The sequence below is a fragment of the Rhinatrema bivittatum genome, chromosome 9 (assembly GCF_901001135.1).
Source record: "Rhinatrema bivittatum chromosome 9, aRhiBiv1.1, whole genome shotgun sequence".
Classification (NCBI taxonomy): domain Eukaryota; kingdom Metazoa; phylum Chordata; class Amphibia; order Gymnophiona; family Rhinatrematidae; genus Rhinatrema; species Rhinatrema bivittatum.
The window spans coordinates 64,384,891-64,405,862 of record NC_042623.1 but is presented as its reverse complement, the minus strand read 5'-3'; the positions used below and the strand labels follow the sequence as shown (position 1 = coordinate 64,405,862).

The window sequence follows — 20,972 nt, the reverse complement described above, 5'->3', positions numbered from 1 at the left end:
AACAATTCCCACATCTCAAGCAAGAGCCTAGGAAATGTTTTCATTAAAACAGTTTTAATTTATCTTCAAATGAATTATTTTACTGTAACTTAGAAGTGTTCACAGCATCATAACAGTAACTTTATTTCTACATTACATTAATATAGGAAGTTTCTTTTATTTTCCGATTATGATTGACTTTCAGAAATGACTGTAAAAGTGGACATTTTATATCTTATATTTCTGATGAAGATCACTTGTCAGGATAACCTGAATAAGAACCTAGCATTAATACATGGGAATATGAGGTGGCGGCCTGAAGAATGGGTGTTATGGTATCTTTAGTTATAATACACTTAATTCCCTAAGCGGCTGACATAAAGAACATTCATAATGAAATAAAAACACAAAGACTAAACGACAGTCTAATACAATATGTGGAAACAAATCAAATCAAATAAATAAATAAAATAGCTTAAAATGTAACATAAGGTCAGGAAGAACAGAGTCTGTCAGTTACAAATTGCTTCCCGAAAAAAGGAAAACAACAACTTTTCAACTGAGCTTTAAAAAAGATTTTAAACAAGGGATAAACCTCAGTGTTTCTGGTAAGTTGTTCCATACGGCGGGTGCTGCAATCGAAAAAGCATAAAACCTGGTTACCTGTTATTGAGTTTGATGGATACTAGGTACTTCTAAAAGTGCCTTTTGAGCTGAGCGCAGGGCTCTACTTGGACCATATCTTTAGGAGCATATCACACCCAAATAATGAGTTACTAGAGAGAAGTTTATGTACCAAAAACTGCAACCTTGTTTTGATTCTTGAATGCACAGGAAGCCAATGTAGGTCTACTAAAACAGGTGATATATGTTCATGAATTGGTCGGCCCTAAATCAACCGAGCAGTTGCAGTCGCATTCTATAGAAGTTGCAAGGCATTAAAAGCAACATTCAATAAACCTAAATACAGCGCATTACAATAATCAAGCTATTGTTTTCATTTCACCAAAACAGCTATTAATTGTACAATAAGATATTTAATTCTAGCTGTTGACCCACTACTTCTGTTCCATATTTTTATCAAATCTCCAGTCAACCCAGCAGGCAGGTATTATTCAAGATTCTAAAAACACTTAATAAGCAATATAAATAAAGGTTCAACTTACGTTGCATGCAACAGCAGATCAAACGGAGGATGCTGAGCTCCATATACATGATGAACTCTATTTTTAGAAACAAAACATATTATAGGTCTTTTGTTATCAAACAAGGAAATTCAGACAAAAAAGAAAAATGCATAGTGGGTGATTATAATGACAATAAGCCCAATATTCAAAAGTCCTAGGTGTCTAACTTAGGAGCCTAGGATTTTGAATGTAAACACTTTGCTGAGCTCACTTCCTAAATTTAGGCACCTTAAAAGGGTGTGTGTTCAGTGGCAGAGGCACAAATGGAGGTACTTGGCACTGATTTCTAGCACTGAGTGCCTAAATAAGGCATATAAACTTAGGGAAATCAATACCTGGTCTATGTTCAGTTGGGATGCTTTAAAGTCCATTTAGGTACCTAAATTCATTCCAATCTCTAAGGTACCTTAAAGTGCTGAATAAAGACGCCTATATAAGGCTAATTAAGGTGCCTTAATCAGGTGCTGCACACTCTTTGAATATTGGGCTCCTTACTTATCACTTAAATTATTCTAACATCTGAAAGAAATTAAGCTAAAATACAGACATGACTTATAATCAGAAGAATTAAAAAGTATGGATAGGAAAAGGAAATAGCAAAATAAAAGATGAGAAAGAAACAAGAGCAGATATGGGTATACAACTTTTAAAATATTATGTATGTCATCTAAACCCAGCCTGCTAGGCTTTGCTATGAATACTGGAAGGACTATTTCAATAGAGTCTGATAATCAGCAGATCCTGAGTCTTTTTCCCAGGCTATGACACCAGCTTTGCTAGGCTATAATCACTCAATGCAACATCCTTGAGCAAATGTCACATCCAGAGATGGCATGACCTTCAATATAACTGGTAAAGATCCGGGATTGGTGTCTTGTAGAAGCATTACATGTCTTCAAGCTGGAAGCCTGCTTCATGAACAATGGATGAAAAGCAATTGTCAGGAGCAGTGGGGATCTACTGGGTGCTCAAAGCCAAGGGATCTTGCAGTGAAGCCACAAGGACTTTGACTCAGCGAGAATCATGTAGGAAGTATTAGAAAGACCTGCCCCCAGAAGCTCCCTATTGGACCAGCATAGGTGTCTCACAGAGGGCTATATATAAGAAGCCAAGCCTGACACACCTTTGCTGGTCCAACAGACCTCAGAGTCTTGCTCCGCAATATCCTATTGCTTGGTCTTTTATTTATTTATTTTTATTTATTTTATTTAAAGGTTTTTTATATACCGCGGAACGTTTCAAACATCACCTCGGTTTACAGTGAACAATAATTTAGCAACAGGCTTTACAATCAATTTAGAAAGAACAAGCATATAATCAATAAACAAGGCAATGAGTCAACATATGGTACAATTGAATCCCTTCAAATCTCATGGGAGAAACTATGTACCGGTATATTTCCTGCATATGACCTGTTGCCTGCTGGATTCTGACACCTACTTCCTTCCTGGTCATTGGTTTCCACTATGGTCTTCAGTTCCACTCCTGGATCTTGCTCTGGTTCCAGTTCCCTACTCCACCTAGTAAGTCCTGGTAGCCGCCTGTACCAACAGCCCAACCTATGGGGAATGGTGGCTGCTCCAGGCAGAAGATATAAGCCCAGTCAGCCTGGCCTCTCTAAGGTACGCTCCTACCTGAATGAAGTATCTACTCTTGTCCCTAGCGGAGCAGGCCATGATAGCAAAATTTATAGAAGAAATTATATTCAGAAAGATTTATTCAGTTAAAAAGAAGGAAAAAAAAAAACAAAACTAGGGGCTCACAGTTCTAACAACATAGTTTAACAAAGCAGATAGCCTGCTGCAGAACACATGTATAAGTGCAAAAAGGTAAGAAATCTTTAAAAACAAACAGAAAATGCTCAACAAGAGACACAAAGAAGTAAAACTAAGAAAAACTGGAAAAAAACCCAGCAGATAAATGGTGACAAGTGCAATACATCAAAAAATATAGCAGAGCAGTAGCAAAAGACTCCTTTAAAGGATGGAACATTTTGAAATAGAGTATCCGTTGATCTGGTAGGCACAAGGCCCTCAAACTTTTTCTGAAAACCTCTTCATTCTTCTGACAATACATGCAATGCCAGTCATGTAGGCTTCATTAAAGGCTGCTTGTTATTAGAGAACGGTATTCTACTATCCATAATCATATATGTTCAGTCTATTCCACGCCAACCCTTACCAAGTTCCAACACTCCACAGCTGTGCTGTTCATTTTCACATCATGCCACAACATTTTATGACCTTCCCACTGATTTTACTGGAAAAGTTGTCAGCAGGCTGCCTTGAAGATGATGTAGATGTAACAGATTTGAACAGGAATGCAACTGTAGGAACTCACTCTCTCTTATCAGAATGGCATTACGGCTGAAATTTAAAATTCATCAAATATTCTAACTAGAACGTATATGGATTTTATGAGTTTCAAATTTTGATGAATTAAATGTAATTAATAAAGAATACTCTTTCCATCTGTGCTTTGGTTCTGATTGAAATAAACAGATTTCATGGGGATTTGTTCAAATATTTCCTTCATAATTGTCTAAGATCTCCATAATAGTTTCTCTCTGAAGACTGTATCCTGCCTGTGCTTCACAGCCACCAGTTTTCTCTTCTCTGGAAACAAAGTTGGCTAATAAAAAGCAGAATACAATAGTAGCAGTATTCTCCATAGAATCACATTCATTCACTTGCCTGTTGTGAATGTCATATAATTGTTTATACAATCAGCCTACGATTAAGGCATACAAAATGAATGCAAAATAAACATGGGAAAAATTTACTTTATATTTTGGTCTCTTATGAAAGGACATTAAGTACCCACCGGGATTTAGTGACGGTTATTCCACTGTCTATCTCCCTGCACTCAAGGAAAGGTGCCATAACATGTGTTTTGTTATCCCATCTGTGCTCAATTGGTTTCCTGAGTACCTGCAGCAATGCAGCCCATTTGGCAGCCTCAAGTGCTTGTGAGAGCCAAATCTCTCTTTATACCATTGTTCAGCTATTTAACTTTGGCATATAAGCATCAACAAGTGTAATGAAGTGTAAACGTGGTTAGCCCAAGTTGGCCTCTGGTCTATAGGAAGTTATCACAATGCTGTAGACACTACCAACCTTTTTTTTTTTTTTTTAGCTTTGCCAGTTACCCCATTCTCTGTACTCAATCTCCCATTCCAGAACCTCCATAATACGGTGTACACTCTCTTCAATCCTGAAAATCTGCTATCTGGCTCTATTTTTATAGCAAGAAATGAAGATAAGAAGCTTGAGAGGATTTGTGGAGAGAAATTCACTTCTCCCATCTCAAACACTTTAGTTTATTTAAATGAAAACGTACGTTTTCATCAGAGATCAAAGGTCCCCAAACTTTTCAGGGGCCAGACCACATAGGTCATTTCAAATCACCAACAGGAAAGCAGGGAGAGGTGTGGGGAGTACACACCCTCCCCTCTCACTCTTTCCCTTCCTCCCTCTCTTCACTCTTACACTCATCCCTTCCCCTTCACCCCCATTTCCTTTTTATTCACTCCCTCTTCCCCCCACCCACAATGTCTTTGTTTCCATTGCTGTGGGTTTGTCTGGCTCTTTGACAACTGGGGGAATCTGGCCTCTCTGCCAGCAGCTGTTGCCAGAGTCACGGATCCAGTCAGCTCTTTTACAACTGGTGGGTCCTGGGAAACATCACCAGCACATCATCTTCCACTTCTGCTGGCAAGGCCTGGGAAACCCCACCAGTCTCTCTGCAGCTGCAGTCAAAATACCTAAAGAGAAAAAAAACCCCCAAAGAACAAAAACTTTCTTCTTTGGCTGCCAGAAGGAAAAGTATAGCAGGCTAGAAAAGCAAACTCCACAGGCATGATCCAACCCACAAGCCGTAGTTTGGGGGACCCCCCTCTTTTAAAGATTATATTCAAATTAAACAACTTACCATAACGTACAAAAATTCACATTCCCACAGCAAAAACTAGGTTTTTTTTTCATTAAACTGACGATATAAAAAGCTTTGCAACATTATTTGATGATATTTTAAAAGATATTTTCCTAATAATCACATTTGGCTCTAACCTGAACAAGGAGGTAACAGAACATGGGCATACGAGGTGGTCGGCTAAAACAAGAAAGCAAGGGTTCTTTTCACCAAGAGCTATTCATGGTTTTTACTCTTTATTTTTACCTAATCTAAGGCAAAATATAAGAAATATCTAAATCAACTCTGGTAACTCCAGTTGACTAGGTCCTGCAAACACTCAACAAGCAATGAAATTAAAGGCTTAACTTACGTTCCATGCAACAATGGATTCAATGGAGGATGTTGAGCTCCATATACATGCTGAATGCTAAAAGAGAAATAAAATATTATACACCTCTTTTTCCCCTTTTATCATCAAGCACAGGATTTAACATGAGAAAACAATTACATAGCATGTGATTATGGTCACTGTATTTTACTACTGCTTAATCACACAGGAGATTTAGAGTCTTTTTTAGGCCAAATATAAGGCTAAAGGTGAAAACTTATTTGAAAAGGCTGGAAAATAATTTTGTTATTCAAAAGTCTGAGCAGAGGCTACACATAGGTAATCAAACAATGGCAACTTGGGCAATAATGAGAGAATAATTACTAATAATAAAACTGTGAATATGACATGCGTAAAAGTTTGGACACCCTTACAGTTGAGATTCATGTCTATTTTTTTAACCAAAGCTGTTAATAAGGCTTAAAATGTTGATTGGCTCATTAGGCCTTCAATTAGTTAGGTAAAGACAATTCCACTGTTGAATAAATACTGACCCTTCTTTTATAGTAATGCTTGAATAAGCATCAAACTTTTCTAAAAACAAATTATCTTTAACTTAACTTACTTTTTTTTTTTCATAAAACACATATTCTATTTCATAAAACACATAATCTAGCTAAAGAAAAACAAAGGTCTACATTACTACACATTTCTTCAGCAGCAGACAACCTCAGGCACCCAACGGTTTGCATTAAAAATGCAGATAGATGCCATATTTAACTTTTTATTTTTAGATTTTTATATTCTGCTTTTTGCACTTTTAAGCAGATTACATTCAGGTACTGTAAGTATTTCCTATCCCCAGAGGGCTTACAATTTAAGTTTGTACCTGAGGCAATGGAAGGTAAAGTGACTTGCCCAAGGTCACAAGGAACAACAGCAGGACGTGAACCCTGGTCTCCTGGTTCATTGCCCGCTGCTCTAACCACTAGGCTACTCCTCCACTCCACTTTGTACCATGCAGAAGCTGTGTCTGCTTCCATTCACTTAAATATCCATTGAAACCTACAATTTGAACAGGGATGCCTCAACTTTTGCATACCACTGTATGCAGAAGAAGTTTGCAGATAGGACATCTGAAGCATTTGGATATAAAACTAATACAAAGTATTGCGTAAGCTGTGCGATATATGTTTGGTGTGTCCATGAAATGCTGGTATTTAGATAGACACTAATTAGGTCAGGGAAAACAGCACTTTATATTCAGAATGTGAGCATCACATTTAAATAAAATGTTTTGTGAGATCTCTGTCCCTCTTCTTGTTTAGTGTCATTTGAAAATGTTAGGGGACATTGTTTCTAGGTGAACTTCTAATAGGCTTAAAATGATTCAATATATTTGGTCTAAGAGCCTGGATAATTTGCATATTTTAGTTATCCTGAGTACATGACCTAGTTGCAACTCTTGTACATCAGAGTTGTTTGAAGCATCCTTCAAATTCTAATTTTCAGTGCCAACTCATAGAAGCACAGGTCACCCAAAATAGTGTATGATCACCCTGGCCCAACATCCTAAAAAAATGCACAAAACTCTTAGACCTGAATGATAAGAGACCTAAACCTAGGTCTGTATCACCAAATTAACAGAGAAGCCAAAAGGAAGAAGCTTATTTTATTCTGCAAAAAATATATAGAGAACACAAAGATGTAAAATTAGGTATAATTTACAATGGTTAAAGCATAAAAGGGTATCATATTTATGTTTTTTGGTTGTCAAATGTTCACCTTCCCGCTCTGTCCTCTTGCACTGAGGACGAGTCTCCCAGGGCTATTGCCCAGGAGGGAAGGGTTAGGTCGGCCATAATAGTCGGCAATTCGATTATTAGAAATCTAGATAGCTGGGTGGCTGGTGGACATGAGGACCGCCTGGTAACTTGCCTGCCTGGTACAAAGATGACAGACCTCACACGTCACCTAGATAGGATTATAGACAGTGCTGGGGAGGAGCCAACTGTCGTGGTACATGTGGGCACCAACGACATAGGAAAATGTGAGAGGGAGGTTCTGGAAGCCAAATTTAGGATTTAAGGTAGAAAGCTTAAATCCAGAACCTCCAGGATAGCATTCTCTGAAATGCTCCCTGTTCCACATGCAGGTCCCCAGAGGCAGGCAGAGCTCCAGAGTCTCAATGCGAGGATTAGATGATTGTGCAGGGAAAGGGGTTTCAGTTTTGTAAGGAACTGGACAACCTTTTGAGAAGGGAGGAGACTTTTCTGAAAGGGCAGGATCCAACTAACCAGAGTAGAACCAGGCTGCTGGCACTAACTTTTAAAAAAGAGATAGGGAAGCTTTTAAACTAGAACAAGGGTGAAAGCAGACAGTCACTCAGCAGTGCAAGGCTCAGAGGAAGGTTTCTTAGAAGGATACTAATGAAACTGGAGAGTTAGGGCATCCCAACAGAAAGGTTCCAATAAAAGACCGGAAACAGAGAATAGGATTAAGTGATCAATTTTCCCAGTGGGAAAGGGTAAGCAGTGGAGTGCCTCAGGGATCTGTATTTAGATGGGTGCTTTTCAATATATTTATAAATGATATGGAAAGGAATTTGAGTGAGGTAATCAGATTTGCAGATGATACAAAATTATTCAGAATAGTTAAATCACAAGCAGATTGTGATAAATTGCAGGAGGCCCTTGCGAGACTGGAAGATTGGGCATGCAAATAGCAGAGATAATGTGGTCAACTGCAAGGTGATGCATATAGGGAAAAATAACCCAATCTGTAGTTACACGATGTTAGGTTCCATATTAGGTGCTACTATCCAGGAAAAAGATCTAGGCATCATAGTGGATAATACATTGAAATCGTTGGCTCAGTGTGCTGCAGCAGTCAAAAAAAGCTAACAATGCTAGGAATTATTAGGAAGGGAATGGTGAATAAAATTGAAAATGTCATAATGCCTCTGTATCGCTCCACGGTGAGACCACACCTTGAGTACTATGTACAATTCTGGTTGCCGCAACTAAAAAAAAAAAAAGATATAGTTGCACTGGAGAAGGTGCAGAGGATGATGACTAAAATGGTAAAGGGGATGGAATTGCTCCCTTATGAGGAAAAGCTAAAGAGGTTAGGGCTGATCAGCTTGGAAAAGAGACAGCTGAGGGGGAATATGATAGAGGTCTTTAAAATCATGAGAGGTCTAGAATGGGTAAATGTGAATCAGTTATTTACTCTTTCAGATAATAGAAGGACTAGAGGGCACTCCATGTGACATGTGACAAATCCTCTCTCAGGAAACGAGCCCTTTCTACAGCTGGTCCTCCACAATGGAATGCACTCCCACCGGATCTCCGACTAGAACGAAGCACGACAACCTTCAAAAAAAGACTCAAAACCTGGCTTTTCGGTCAAGCCTTTCCGTAATCTCAGATGACCTCTCCTTCCTTTCTAGACTCACCCTCAAGACCATCCACCAGTTGTTACGTCTCGATCTCCTAAACCAGACATAGCGTCATAGTCAAGACTAGTTTAATTTGTAATTTTTTCTATTAATCTCAATTTATTTTTTAATCTCTAATCTTAATCTCTTTCTTTTAGTTTTACCTCTCCCTTTGATGTTTTGCCCCCCTCCTCTTTCCCCGAACCTCACGCATGATCCATTACCACCCGTTTCTTTGGGCCTTTGTTTGCACAGACTTATCTTTACAGCGAAGTTAGCTTTGGTTTCCACATCTTAGATATCAGAGAAATGTGATCGTTGTTTCATTATTTGTTGTATTTTTATTTTCAACAGTTGTTCTGTTTGATGTATTATAACAGTCCTATAACATTTTACTCTATGTTTGGTGTATTATAACAGTTTAGAACAGTTATTGCTCTCTGAAGGAGCTCTTTATTTATCTGTACCCATTGGATCCCAGTTACCTGTATCCCTTGTTCGATGTAATGCATTCGTTGTGATGCCGTTCCTCGTTTCGATGTAAACCGATATATGTTCTTTTGCACATGAATGTCGGTATAAAAAAGTTCCAGATAAATAAATAAATAAATCTGGGTCCCCTGTATGTCTAAAACACAGAGATATGAAAAACAATAACCCCTGACCCATTCTGAATTATTTTTAATTGTTCTGAACCTTTTAAAACAACTAGTACGAAGTTACTTTTTAAATTTTTTTCTGAACTCTGTCCTTATCTCTCTTAACATGTGATGTACAGCTGTAGGGAAACCAGCCAGCACTTTAAGATAAGACACAGATAATGCTCTTCATGATTGCCTTTTAGCATGACAGAGTTCCCAGAGTTTGTGCCTTAATTAGCACCGAACTCTAGATTAACAATGATATCTTTTGACCTTCTGTAATTAGGTTAAACATATGCTTACTGCATTTACTATTATATATATTTAATCATTAGGAGATTTAAATGCTTATATTATTATACTTGTATGTTCAAGTTAAGGATATGAAATCAGGTGCACTTTTGTCAATTAGATAGAACGATTACACTAGAACAAAGCACATAGGTGTCTTGATGTAGTGTACCTGATGTAAGATCAAAGTGTTTTTTATAGCTATATTTTCTTGGACATGCAACTTCACTTATACATGTAATGGTTTAGTAACACGTGAGGTCAAGTTTCTGAGTTAATTGAGTGTGGACTTATATTGAAAAAGAATTGCTATGGGCCATTGGGGGTCAGCAAGAGAAAAGGTATATATACAGTGAAATCCAGATAGTCGAGGCTGCTGCTATTCTTTTCAGAGTATGGCATGCCCAAGACAGTGGTAAGCAACCATTTTGAATTTTATTTTTCTGTATTCTATGACTTGACTAAATCAATTACATTTAATTATATATTTTCCTCATGTAAAATAAAAATTATATTCTTCTTTTAAGAATATATCACCGAGTTATTTTAGCGGCTCTGATCTCATAATTAATTAAATGAGCTCAATATAATGCATCATCTTTTAGGAGTGCTGATGTGTTAACTTTAAGTAACAATGGGTTCTAAGATCAAGAGAGTAAATTTTAAAGGGAACTCCTTTAATATCATCTCACTTACTTAGAATTGCTTATCAGAGCAGAACCGAGACACAAAGTTAGCAAGTAGCACATTTAAAACTAATCAGAGAAAAAAAATGTTCACTCAACTCACAATTAAGCTCAGGAATTTGTTGCCAGAGGATGTGGTTAGTGCAGTTAGTATAGCCTGATTTTAAAAAGGTTTGGATAAGTTCTTGGAGGAGAAGTCCATTAACTGCTATTAATCAAGTTGACTTAGGGAATAGCCATTGCTATTACTGGCATCACTAGCATGGGATCTACTTAGTGTTTGGATACTTGCCAGGTACTTGTAGCCTGGATTGGCCACTGTTGGAAACAGAATGCTGGGCTTGATGGACCCTTGGTCTGACCCAGGATAGCAGTTTCTTATGTTCTTAGGATTACCCTTTGGCTTGGGGTCTCTGGGATAACGCCTCTGAGAGCCTAAGGACTTGGGAGACCCTAGAGATGTTAGTGTTTGTGGTAGTTGTGGGTGGATCCTTGGGCCGGTGGCAGAGGACCACGCCCCCAGGGGAAGATCCCGAGAGGGACCAAAGGTCAGGCTCAGAGTATGGAGACAGACATACACTAGTTCTTTTATTAAACAGTATATTGAACCACCAGAGGTGGCAGTAGTGAGCTGGAAGTGCTCGGCTGGGCTGTAGTCCCTCAGATACTGGAACAGCGATCCTGGATACTGAGCTGTAGAGAAACTGAATATAGTGAATAGGCAGGGTATGCAGAGTTCAGGAACAGAACCTTGATGGTAACACTGGTAATAGTCTCTTAGAAGTAGCCCAGGAGCTGGAATGAAGTAGGCCCTTGAAGAGAGAGTACCTGGTTCCAGGGAACGCTCTGAGAGAGAGATGGTAACTCACTGGTGTTGTAGGCAGCGATGATTTCCTGGTAGAAGTGGTATTTAGTAGCAAGTCAGGGAACGTGGACCCTCGAGGAGCGAGTACCGGTTTCAGACTGCAATCTGAAAAGCAAAAGAGAAAGTGAGGCCCCCAAGGAGCGGATACCCTTGGTAAGTCCAAGGACGCAGAGTAGCAAGGTATGCGGAGAGTGAATCCCATCCGCCAATACCTGGAGGAAAGCCCTTGCTAACTCGATTCGTTAGCGATTTCAGAGACCTTAAATATCCGGTGAAGATGACGTCACCTCAGGGGGATGCCCCTGAGGTTTGAGCTACTGCTGATACTTGAGTTGGGGCCACGCCGCGCGCGCCCTTAGGCTGCTGGGAAACATGGCGGAGTGCAGCGTCTAGCCAGTCCAGGGACGCCGGATGGGAATGGCAAAATGACGCCACAGCAGCCAAACTTCCAACAGGCAAAGAGGGAGTCGCCAAAGAGGTAAGGTGGGCGTAGTGGAGACGTCAGGCAGCAACGGTCGCAAAAAGAGATAAGGACTCCTAACTCATCAGCCCTAAACAAACAGCCTGCCGAGTCATCCTGCTCTGGTCCCAGATTCTCCTCTTCCTCTGTCTCCTCCAGGGAATCCAGCTGGGAGAAGTCATCCAATTTGTCAGAAATCGGATACTGTAAAGGCCTGGGCTTCTCCCCTTCCTTGGATTAGAAGCACAAACTGTCGAGAAATCTTCCACCTACCCCTCCAAAAGATCCTCTGACTAGCTGCAATTTCCACTCCAGCTGTGGGTGACTTTAGGCTGTGTCCACCTGGTCTCTCCCATTGCTGTGGCATTCACCCACACATCAATCTCTTCCTTCACCCATGCCGCACCATCACAATAGAACAAACCTGCAACTGTTGGGATGCGCCACACGCCAGGCACTTCATACCTCTTTCCATCCTACCTGTCGGCACAGGGGTTTGGGGGACTTCTAGCCAGGTCCTGTGGTATTAGGCCCTAGGCCTATTTACTGCCAATGCAGCTGCTGTTACTTGACTTCTCCTGCATAGGAAATGCAAGGCCCAAGGCCTGATCGCCCAATTCTGAGGGAGTAAAAAGTGACCGTAGTAGGGCCATCAAACCAAGGAGGACCCCTGACCTGGCCCAGGCGCTTCCCTGGGGAAAAGCAACCTTAGGGAGGCCATCATCCCTGCCAATTCCTCCTGCCAAACCAGCTCCACCTACCATCTGCTGGAAGCAGAGAACTACTGACTCCTTCCCTGCTGAACCAGCCTATACAGGAGAGGGCCTCAGGGAAAAGGTCTGGAACCCTGCCTCCATCTACTGGTAGGGGGACAAGATCCACTGTGAAGACTGGCCTGGCAGGATGAAGAGGAAGAATATTTAAATGGGAATAGTTGCCAGTGAAGACTCATGGCACCATAGCTCAGTGGAAGCCTGTTTCAAATGAAAGGGAAGTCCAAAGGAGGAAGTCCAATGTTCTATGCTGCCCTATTTTCATGTGCCTGTGGTCTGGAAAGGGCAGCAGAAACTCAGCAATTAGGTGGCAATAACCAATAAAACCTAAATTGACCACCACTTTTTTTTTTTTTTATTTATTGAACCCAGTACATTCCTACTAAGAAGCATGTTTATCTTTACAGGGGGAACAGAAATAGCAGTATTGTCGGGTTTGCTCCTCTATGTGGGAGCTTGAGATGGTGAGCTCCTTGCCTATATAACCCCTGCTACCATCTTAAGTTGTGTAAGTTTTGTTGACCCTCCTAGAAACACCATGTTCCTTTGCTGCTCCCTTTTGTTTTATTGTCTAAGGAAGGACCCTTGAGTCGAGACCTGAGTAAAGTGAAGCAGCAATGGTGCTTTTCCCTATTTTTGCTATAGTTGTTGAAAACCTCTTTTCTGGGCAGAAAGTTTTTCCATCCTTCCTGCCTCGTTTGTTTGGTTTTTTATTGTTAAGAATTATCTTTTAAATCCTACCTGCGAAACCTAGGGCCCAAGGACTCAGCTTTCTGCCATCTGGAGGAAATGGTCTCTCTCAAAGAGACCATGTGTCCTCATGGAGGAATAAATCTACATTCATTTCCAAGGAGTGAGAAGACAAGTGACACTGCTCAGGTTTATTCACAACTCTCTCAATGAGATCAAAGGCTGAAGGGTACCACCCAGGTATGAACCAAAACGAAGGAGGAGAATATAGATTAACTAAAATAAAGTTATGACAAATGGGACTTGAAACTAACAACTAAACTGGGCTGAAATCATATACACCGGCTATTGGCATAGAGAGGAAACTAAGTTATTAACTGAAATTGGCTTTAAATACCAAATAATTTTACTGGAAGCATGACGACACAAATTTAGTGGAGATCTGAAACTCTAACAAAGGATCTAAAGAGCTGTAAGGAACTTATCAACTTTTTCATCCCTATCAGTAAAATCTTAAGCTGGAAACCACATCGGTTTTCAGTGAGATCATTAGTGTTCACAACTGACTTTACTAGAATTCTGGAGACTCAGACTGTATTTACAGGAAAGGATTCTACCAACTTAATTTGTATTTAAGGATGGTCTTGGGGGGGGGGGGGGGGGTCTTGTGATAGCAGCAGCCCAGGGGTTACATGTGCAGCAAGCTTTATGTTACCGGTAATTTATGTGATCACCTAAATATAAAAGGAAGCCAGCGTTAAGTACAGCACAGCCAGACACAGCTACATACTGATTCAGACTAACTTCTACTGAATCAAAATGGTGAATGTAACAGATTACCTATAACATGCATATCTGTGGAAAACATCCAGTGCAAATACACAAACTTTGAGAGAGAATGACAGTGGAAACAGTATATAATAATAAATCCTAAAACTAATCTTAAAGCCCAATATAAATGTAAGCTTTTAATGTTTGCATTATGACTCAGACAAAAGCTTTATGCTATGATAATTTGTGTGTAAAAAAAAAATAAAGTTACTTTTCATGCAGCAAATTTAATTTCAATTTTATGACCCAAATTTGGAGAAGAACAAAAAACATATCAGAAGCCATAGGAAGAAAAATCCTTGAAGTGTGGTTGCTCAAGCAACTAAACTTTTACTCCTACCATCTTTAGGGGCTACCATAGGAGATTGCAGGATCACCAAAGGGGGAAGGAGATGCTATTGTGATGAAGCATGGCTCCTGATGGGCCAGAGATAGAGGTAAATATGCCATTATGGTGCAGCTCCTGGAGGACTGCCAGAGGATTAACTGTTGCAACACACAGCCAGTCAAGGCCCAGCAAGGAGGTAATACCATTACAACTTGGTTAGAGCCCACAGTAGAGGCAATGCTTTTGAGCTGCCAGAGATGCCCACTGGATAAGAAGAGGCTGGAACTGGAAAGAAAAGAAAAGCAACAACAACAAAAAAAAACTTTTAAAAAAGTATTCAGAGGGATAGCCGTGTTAGTCTGGTATAGCAAAAAAGACACAAGTCGAGTGGCACCTTATAGACTAATTAATTTATTAAAACGTGAGCTTTCAAGCACAGAGTCCACTTTGACAGGTGCATGAAGTGATGTACAAGAGATGGGTAAAATATATACAGACCAGAAAGAAGGCATTGGATTAGGCAGGACATGGTATAATACTATTAACACTCTCTCCTCATCACTTCATATATCAGACGAAGTGAATTCTGTCCTCATGCTTTAATAAATTAGTCTATAAGGTGCCACTTGACTCCTATTTTTTTTTTTAATAAAATATCATCCACTCCAAAATTATAGCAAAAGGAGCAAAATAAACCAAAAGGGGCAAAAAATAGTTCAGGAAAAAAAACAAAAGAATGTTTTCTTTATAACTTTTTTGACTCCCAACTTTTACAAATATGTTTTCACTCTGTCAGAAGGGTGTTATAGTACATCTAGGGTTCTTCATTTTCACTTTAACTTCAGTTTCACCCATAAATTCCTGGATTTTTCCAAAGGTGAAAATCGGCTAATTAAAGTGCAGCTCCAGAGCTGCGAATGCAGCATTTCAAAGCCTCTCGCCACTGCTGAAAGCATGTTTCAAGTCATGCTTCCCACCAGCAAAAGCACTCACCTTCCAGTGCTGCCAACATAGTATTTTAAGTCCCACCTTGCCGCCCCCCCCCAAAGCAGCCAAAAGTACATGCTGCCAATATGACATCTGAAGCAGCTTTCCCACAGGAAGCATGTCTCAGTAGGCTCCCCAACCCCGCACAAAAGCAGAAGTGCAGTGCGGCAGAGTGCTGCCAAAAAATGGAGATACTACCAGTAAGAATTAATGTTATTACAGCCAGGGGAAAGAGGAACATACAGTAGATGCTGCTGAGTGGGAGAATATGCTTAATAATGTTTTACTATACTGGCTTCTGTCCATCAAAATAAACTGATATTTACTTGATAAAACAACAGTTTTCTCCTGCTTTTGTTTTAGTCATAATAAACCCTGATAAATTCCCAGGAAAAATAAAAGAAAATAAAAAAACAAAAAGAAAGGTCCCTAAGCACACAATAACATACAAATATTGGGTGCCACCTGTAGTGGAATGGAGCAGCGGCCTAGTGGTTAAAGCAGTGGACTTCAAACCAGGGAAACCAAGGCTTAAATCCTTGTGACCTTGGGCAAGTCACTTTACCTTCCGTTGCCTCAGCTACAAACTTGGTACCTGGTTAACTAAGGGTTTTCCCATAGACACAAAAGGGAGAAAAGCCTTAATAAATCTGGCCCTGAGATTGTAAACACTCTGGGGATAAGAACATATGAAAAGCCATATTGGGACAGACCAAGGGTCCATCAAGCCCAGTATCCTGTTTCCAACAGTGGCCAATCAAAGTCACAAGCACCTGGCAAGTCCCCAAACATTAGATAGATCACAAGCTAATACTGCTTATAATTACTGTCATAGCAGTTTATGGATTTATCCTCTAGGAACTTATCCAAACCTTTTTTTAAACCCAGTTACACTAACTGCTGTAACTACATCCTCTGGTAATGAATTCCAGAGCTTAACTATGCACTGAGTGAAAAAGAATTTTCTTCAATTTGTTTTAAATGAGCTACATGCTAACTTCATGAATTGTCCCTGGTCCTTCTATTATCTGAGAAAGTAAATAACCGATTTATATTAAACTTGTTCAAGTCCTTTCATGATTTTGTAGACTTCTATCATATCCCCCCCGAGTCATCTATTCTCCAAACTGAACAGCCCTAACTTCTTTAGCCTTTCCTCATAGGAAATACCCACAGTACCTGAATGTAATCTGCTCTGAAGTACCAAAAAGCGGTATACAAAATAAATAGGCTTCCTCAAAACAGAAAGCTTCCTTATCCACCTTTGATACACACAAAATTCTAAAATGGCTCATCTCATTCCTTCAGAAATATACCAGCAGCTTTATCTAACCAAGAAGCATATTCCTAGTACTTCAGCTAGAGGAAAGTTTCCAAAGTGAGCTGGTCTGCTGACATGGTCCACTTTCTCATTTTTAATATTCATCACAACAACCAAACATGTGGACTAAAAATATCTTCTCAAATGCATATAATGTAGTTTGTCCAAGTCTTACAATAATATCCTGAATTGGTTTACTTATGCTGTATGGATATATACCCTGCTAAAATACTAAGTATACTTTTAGTATTATACAAAAATAAATGCTATGAAACTACTGTGCAAAAATAAAACTGAATAAGGAATATCAGAGAAACATACGTAACATAGTAAACGATGGCAGAAAAAAAAATGATGACCCACCCAGTCATCCCAATTGAGATTCTTCTACTTTGGGTAGAAAATAGCATACAACACCATATGCAACCCAACACCAGTATCCCCCCACCCCCACCTCCATATCTTTAAACTGAACTTTCAATTCCTTCCTACTACTGACTTCAATATGTGTGACTTCTACAACAACTGAAGAATTCTGGCATCTAATTTGTAGCATTACTAGCTGAATCTTTCAAAGCATGGACTTAATTATTTCCCTGGCTCTGTTGCTACCTCCTTTTTGTTCTAATTTTGTATACTTTAACACTTTTTAAACTAAAAGTTGAGCACTAATCCCTACCACACTTTGTTTTTAAAATGTCTTTCTCGGAGTCTACTCTAGCTTTTTTTGCCGCATTTGTGTTTCACATGTATAAATATGATCCTTGGATGGAGGATCTCATAATGGTCAAAACAGGAGTGTCTCATTTTATGTGGATTCATAATGATGGGTGTAACTAATTAAGAGGCATTTTCAGAAATGCATAATCACTAATCTTACTGCAGAAAGTTAATACAAATCAGAAAGGTAAATGAGGATTCAAATGATTGCTTTAACCACCAACTAAATCACAACTTATTTTTGCTCTAAATCTTATAGGAAAGCAGAAGAAAATTGTTAAAACAATTCTGGGTGTGTACATTCTATGGAAATTAAGCATCAAATTCAGCTTCAAAGTGTGTGTATGCTTTTTTTTTTCCTTGAAATCCTAACCACTCCCTGTCTCTAGACCAATCCTCCCACTTTTCCTTCCTGTCATCAGGACTCCATGAAGATGAAACTCCTCTGTGTGTCTCATTGTTCACAGTTCCTAAAAGCAAGTTCACACCATGGATCTCTGTAACTGAGTCCAACAAAGAGTTAAACTGATAACTTGTCCTCAGAAAGGCAAGAATGTAAGAAGCATGAGGATTGTTAGAAAAACTCATGAGGTTCTTTCATCCCTACTTTCACATGATTCTAAGAAATAAAATGTGATACCTTTTTATTGAACTTAACGCAATTGCAACAACCGTCTGAAAGCTATACTCTCTTCAACAGATCTTATTCATAAAAGTATGTTCCCAAAGACACAGACTAGGTAAAAGTCCTTTTTGAATAAGTTCATTTGCTTTATTTAAAGTTGGATAAGTCTGAAGGCTACCTTTTCAAATGAAAACAACTATAGCCGTCACTCTGACTCAGACCTCATAAAACAAGCCTTAACTAAAGCTGGATAGAAGTTCAACTGAAAGAGCATGCCTAAAAAAAGGAAGCAAGAAGAAAGAACACCCTAATCAAGTAAAAAAAAAAAAGGAAGGGATGGAAGTCAGGGCATAATTTACCTGAGATGTAACCTCAAGAATAATTGAAAGCAGGAATATCTCACTTCTACTATATAGACCAGTCAGGCCTGCCCACTGCCCATAGCATTTTGCTCCACTTAGCACATGGGTTGCATGGCAGGGTCAGCAAAGGTCATTCCCAACACATAAACTTATATGGTCCCCCTCATCCCTAGGGAGATTTCAATAGAGCTAGCTCTAACATAAAAAAATCAAAGTTTGATTACCTGCCAAGGCTACTGAAAGAAACATGCTACTTAGACTTCCAAATAGAAATATGAGGGAGAAATAGAGAGAAGGCATACAAAAGAGGAGGGAAGGGGTACCATAACCCTCGCAAAGGGGGTTATATGGTTTGTTCCTGCTACCCAAGGTGTGACCCCCAAAAGTCATGGAGGGCAGAAGCATCTCACCTCTCCTGTACAAACCTACCCACTGCCCAACTCATTTTGCAGTGACCAATGAAGTGGGTATAACTCTGAAAATCTAGTTGCAACGGCTAAACGTATTATTGTTCCCAGACACAAAGTGAGTAATTTTCAAAAGGATTTATGCATACATGCATGTTAAGTGCATAATTGGGCTTTTGAAAATTGCTACAATATATGCTATTTTTATGTGCACAAATCCTTTTGAAAATTACCCCCAAAGTGAAGAAAACCCTACTACAACTAGAAAAAAGATACAGAAAAAGGATTCTCTATGAGGAAAGGCTAAAAAAGTCAGAGCTCGTCAGCCTGGAGAAGAGACAGCTGAGAAAAGATATGATAGATGTCTATAAAATCATAAGGGAGGTGAAATGGGTAAATAGGGAATGGTTATTTAGCGTTTCCAATAGTACTAAGACTAGTGGACACACATTTAAAACAAATTGGAGAAAGTATTTTTTCACTCAGTACACAATTAAACTATGGAATTTGTTGCCATGGGGTGTAGTAAAAGCAGTTAGCATAGATGGAGACTTAAGAAAGCCATTGCTTATCCCTGATTATGAGCAAAAATGATTAGCTCTATTCTTTGAGATCCTGCCGAGTACTTGTACCCTGGATAGGCCACTGGCAGAGAGAGAATGCTGGGCTTGATAGATCTTTGGTATGACCAAATATGGCATTTCTTGTGTTCATTTTTCCTAAGCTGAAACAGATATGAGGGGTCCTATGCCTCCTCCCCTAGCAGCAGGCTGGTCGTTGTAAATATTTAAAATGCTGTTAACCTTTTCTTTTTCCTTCCTCTCCCAGTTTAAGCATCTCTGTTTTTTGTAACTGCTTTCTTCCGCACTACAGTTCCAGTTTGTTTTTTCTTTCTATGCACCACTGTTTTAATGTAAACCAGCATGATGTGATTTTATCATGAATGCCGGTATATAAAAACCTTAAATAAATAAATATTTGAATCAGCCCTTAAAATTGCAGCAGTTGGGAACTAGCACACTGCCTTCCTCCTTCCCCCCCCCCCCCCCCCCCCAATGTCAGTGTTTGCAATGTCCCTGATCCTAAGTCAGTCCAATAAAATAGTATTACCTACAACTTTGCTTACACTTATTTCAATGTATCTAAGTGGCCTTTGCCACACCACTTAATTCAAATGGTGTTCAGAGGTAGTTTATTACATTCTGCAACTCCAATGCAACGTGCTCAGTCACCAACAATAAGAAAGGCAGCAATTCCATAAATTAAAAAAAAATTCTCTGTATCTCAAGCACTAGCAGAATTTGGGATGCCAAGCCTCGTCTTAAAACAGGTGTGGCAGTCTAGAAATTAGGAAAAGTTGTACCCACGTACATGCCAACTGATACTATAACCCTGAAACTGGAAAAATAAACCAGCTCTTCGAGGGAGGATTTGAATAGTTAACACATATGTACTTTAAAGACGTTGCAGCTTGTGAAGAAGCTGACCTCACTTCTCACTGGAGACCCAGGGCTAATGACAGCTCTTACTATCGGACGCCAATCAGCCAATATCTCACGACATACCCTTATTACTACTCTGTCCCTCCCCCAGTCGGAAACCCAGCGCGTCACGGACCTCCCGGGCACTTTTGAAGTATTCCTCTTCCAAAACTGTTTTCTGCCCGCGTCGTTCGCCATAACTACTCCGCATAACTCCCGACTCCGCCGGCTCCTCGACTTCCCCGCAACCCGGGGAGCGAATCCTCCACCTTCACTACGCAATTCAGCTCACTCCACCACAACCCCCGTTTCCACAGCGTACAGCGCCGCCATAGCTCAACAGCCTAGCGAAAGAAGAGTGACAGCCATTGGTCGGCTGAGAGGGCTGGGGAGGCAGCGCCCAATCACAAGTGAGCTTGCTTCGGAGTGTCAAAGTCCCCAACTTGTGCCGTAGTAAAGAGCTCGAGAGCACTTCCGGACGTCACCGGTTCCGGTTCTGAAATGGAGTTTTCCAAAGCAGGAGCGGCGGCGGCTGTAGTTAACTGTGTCACGGTACGCTCGGCTTCCGTGGAACAGTCAATGCGCGACGCCAGAAGGTGACCGACGAAACGGGGGCTGGACTACCGCGGATCCCCGACCTGAGTAGGGCAGTCCCGGAG

At 40.0% G+C, this 20,972-nt stretch overlaps 1 protein-coding gene across 7 annotated transcripts in view; it reads right to left on the bottom strand.

The window, feature by feature from the left end:
- Positions 1 to 20,744, bottom strand: part of TBC1D22A (TBC1 domain family member 22A) — a 970,480-nt gene extending 949,736 nt beyond the window's left edge. For 2 of the 7 annotated variants that reach the window (XR_003858779.1, XM_029617100.1), the window contains exons 1-3: positions 20,450 to 20,738; positions 5,449 to 5,505; positions 1,146 to 1,202 (exon numbers count right to left, since the gene is read on the bottom strand). Coding sequence is in view for 5 of the 7 variants with exons in the window: in XM_029617100.1 (XP_029472960.1) it covers positions 1,146 to 1,202; positions 5,449 to 5,505; positions 20,450 to 20,511 (176 nt within the window). In the remaining 2 variants the exon portion in view is untranslated. Of the gene's footprint in view, positions 1 to 1,145; positions 1,203 to 5,448; positions 5,506 to 20,449 lie in introns of those variants that run through there. The other 5 variants (XM_029617102.1, XM_029617099.1, XM_029617098.1 and 2 more) reach the window with 5 other exon arrangements.
- Between the last annotated feature and the right edge of the window lie 228 nt (positions 20,745 to 20,972).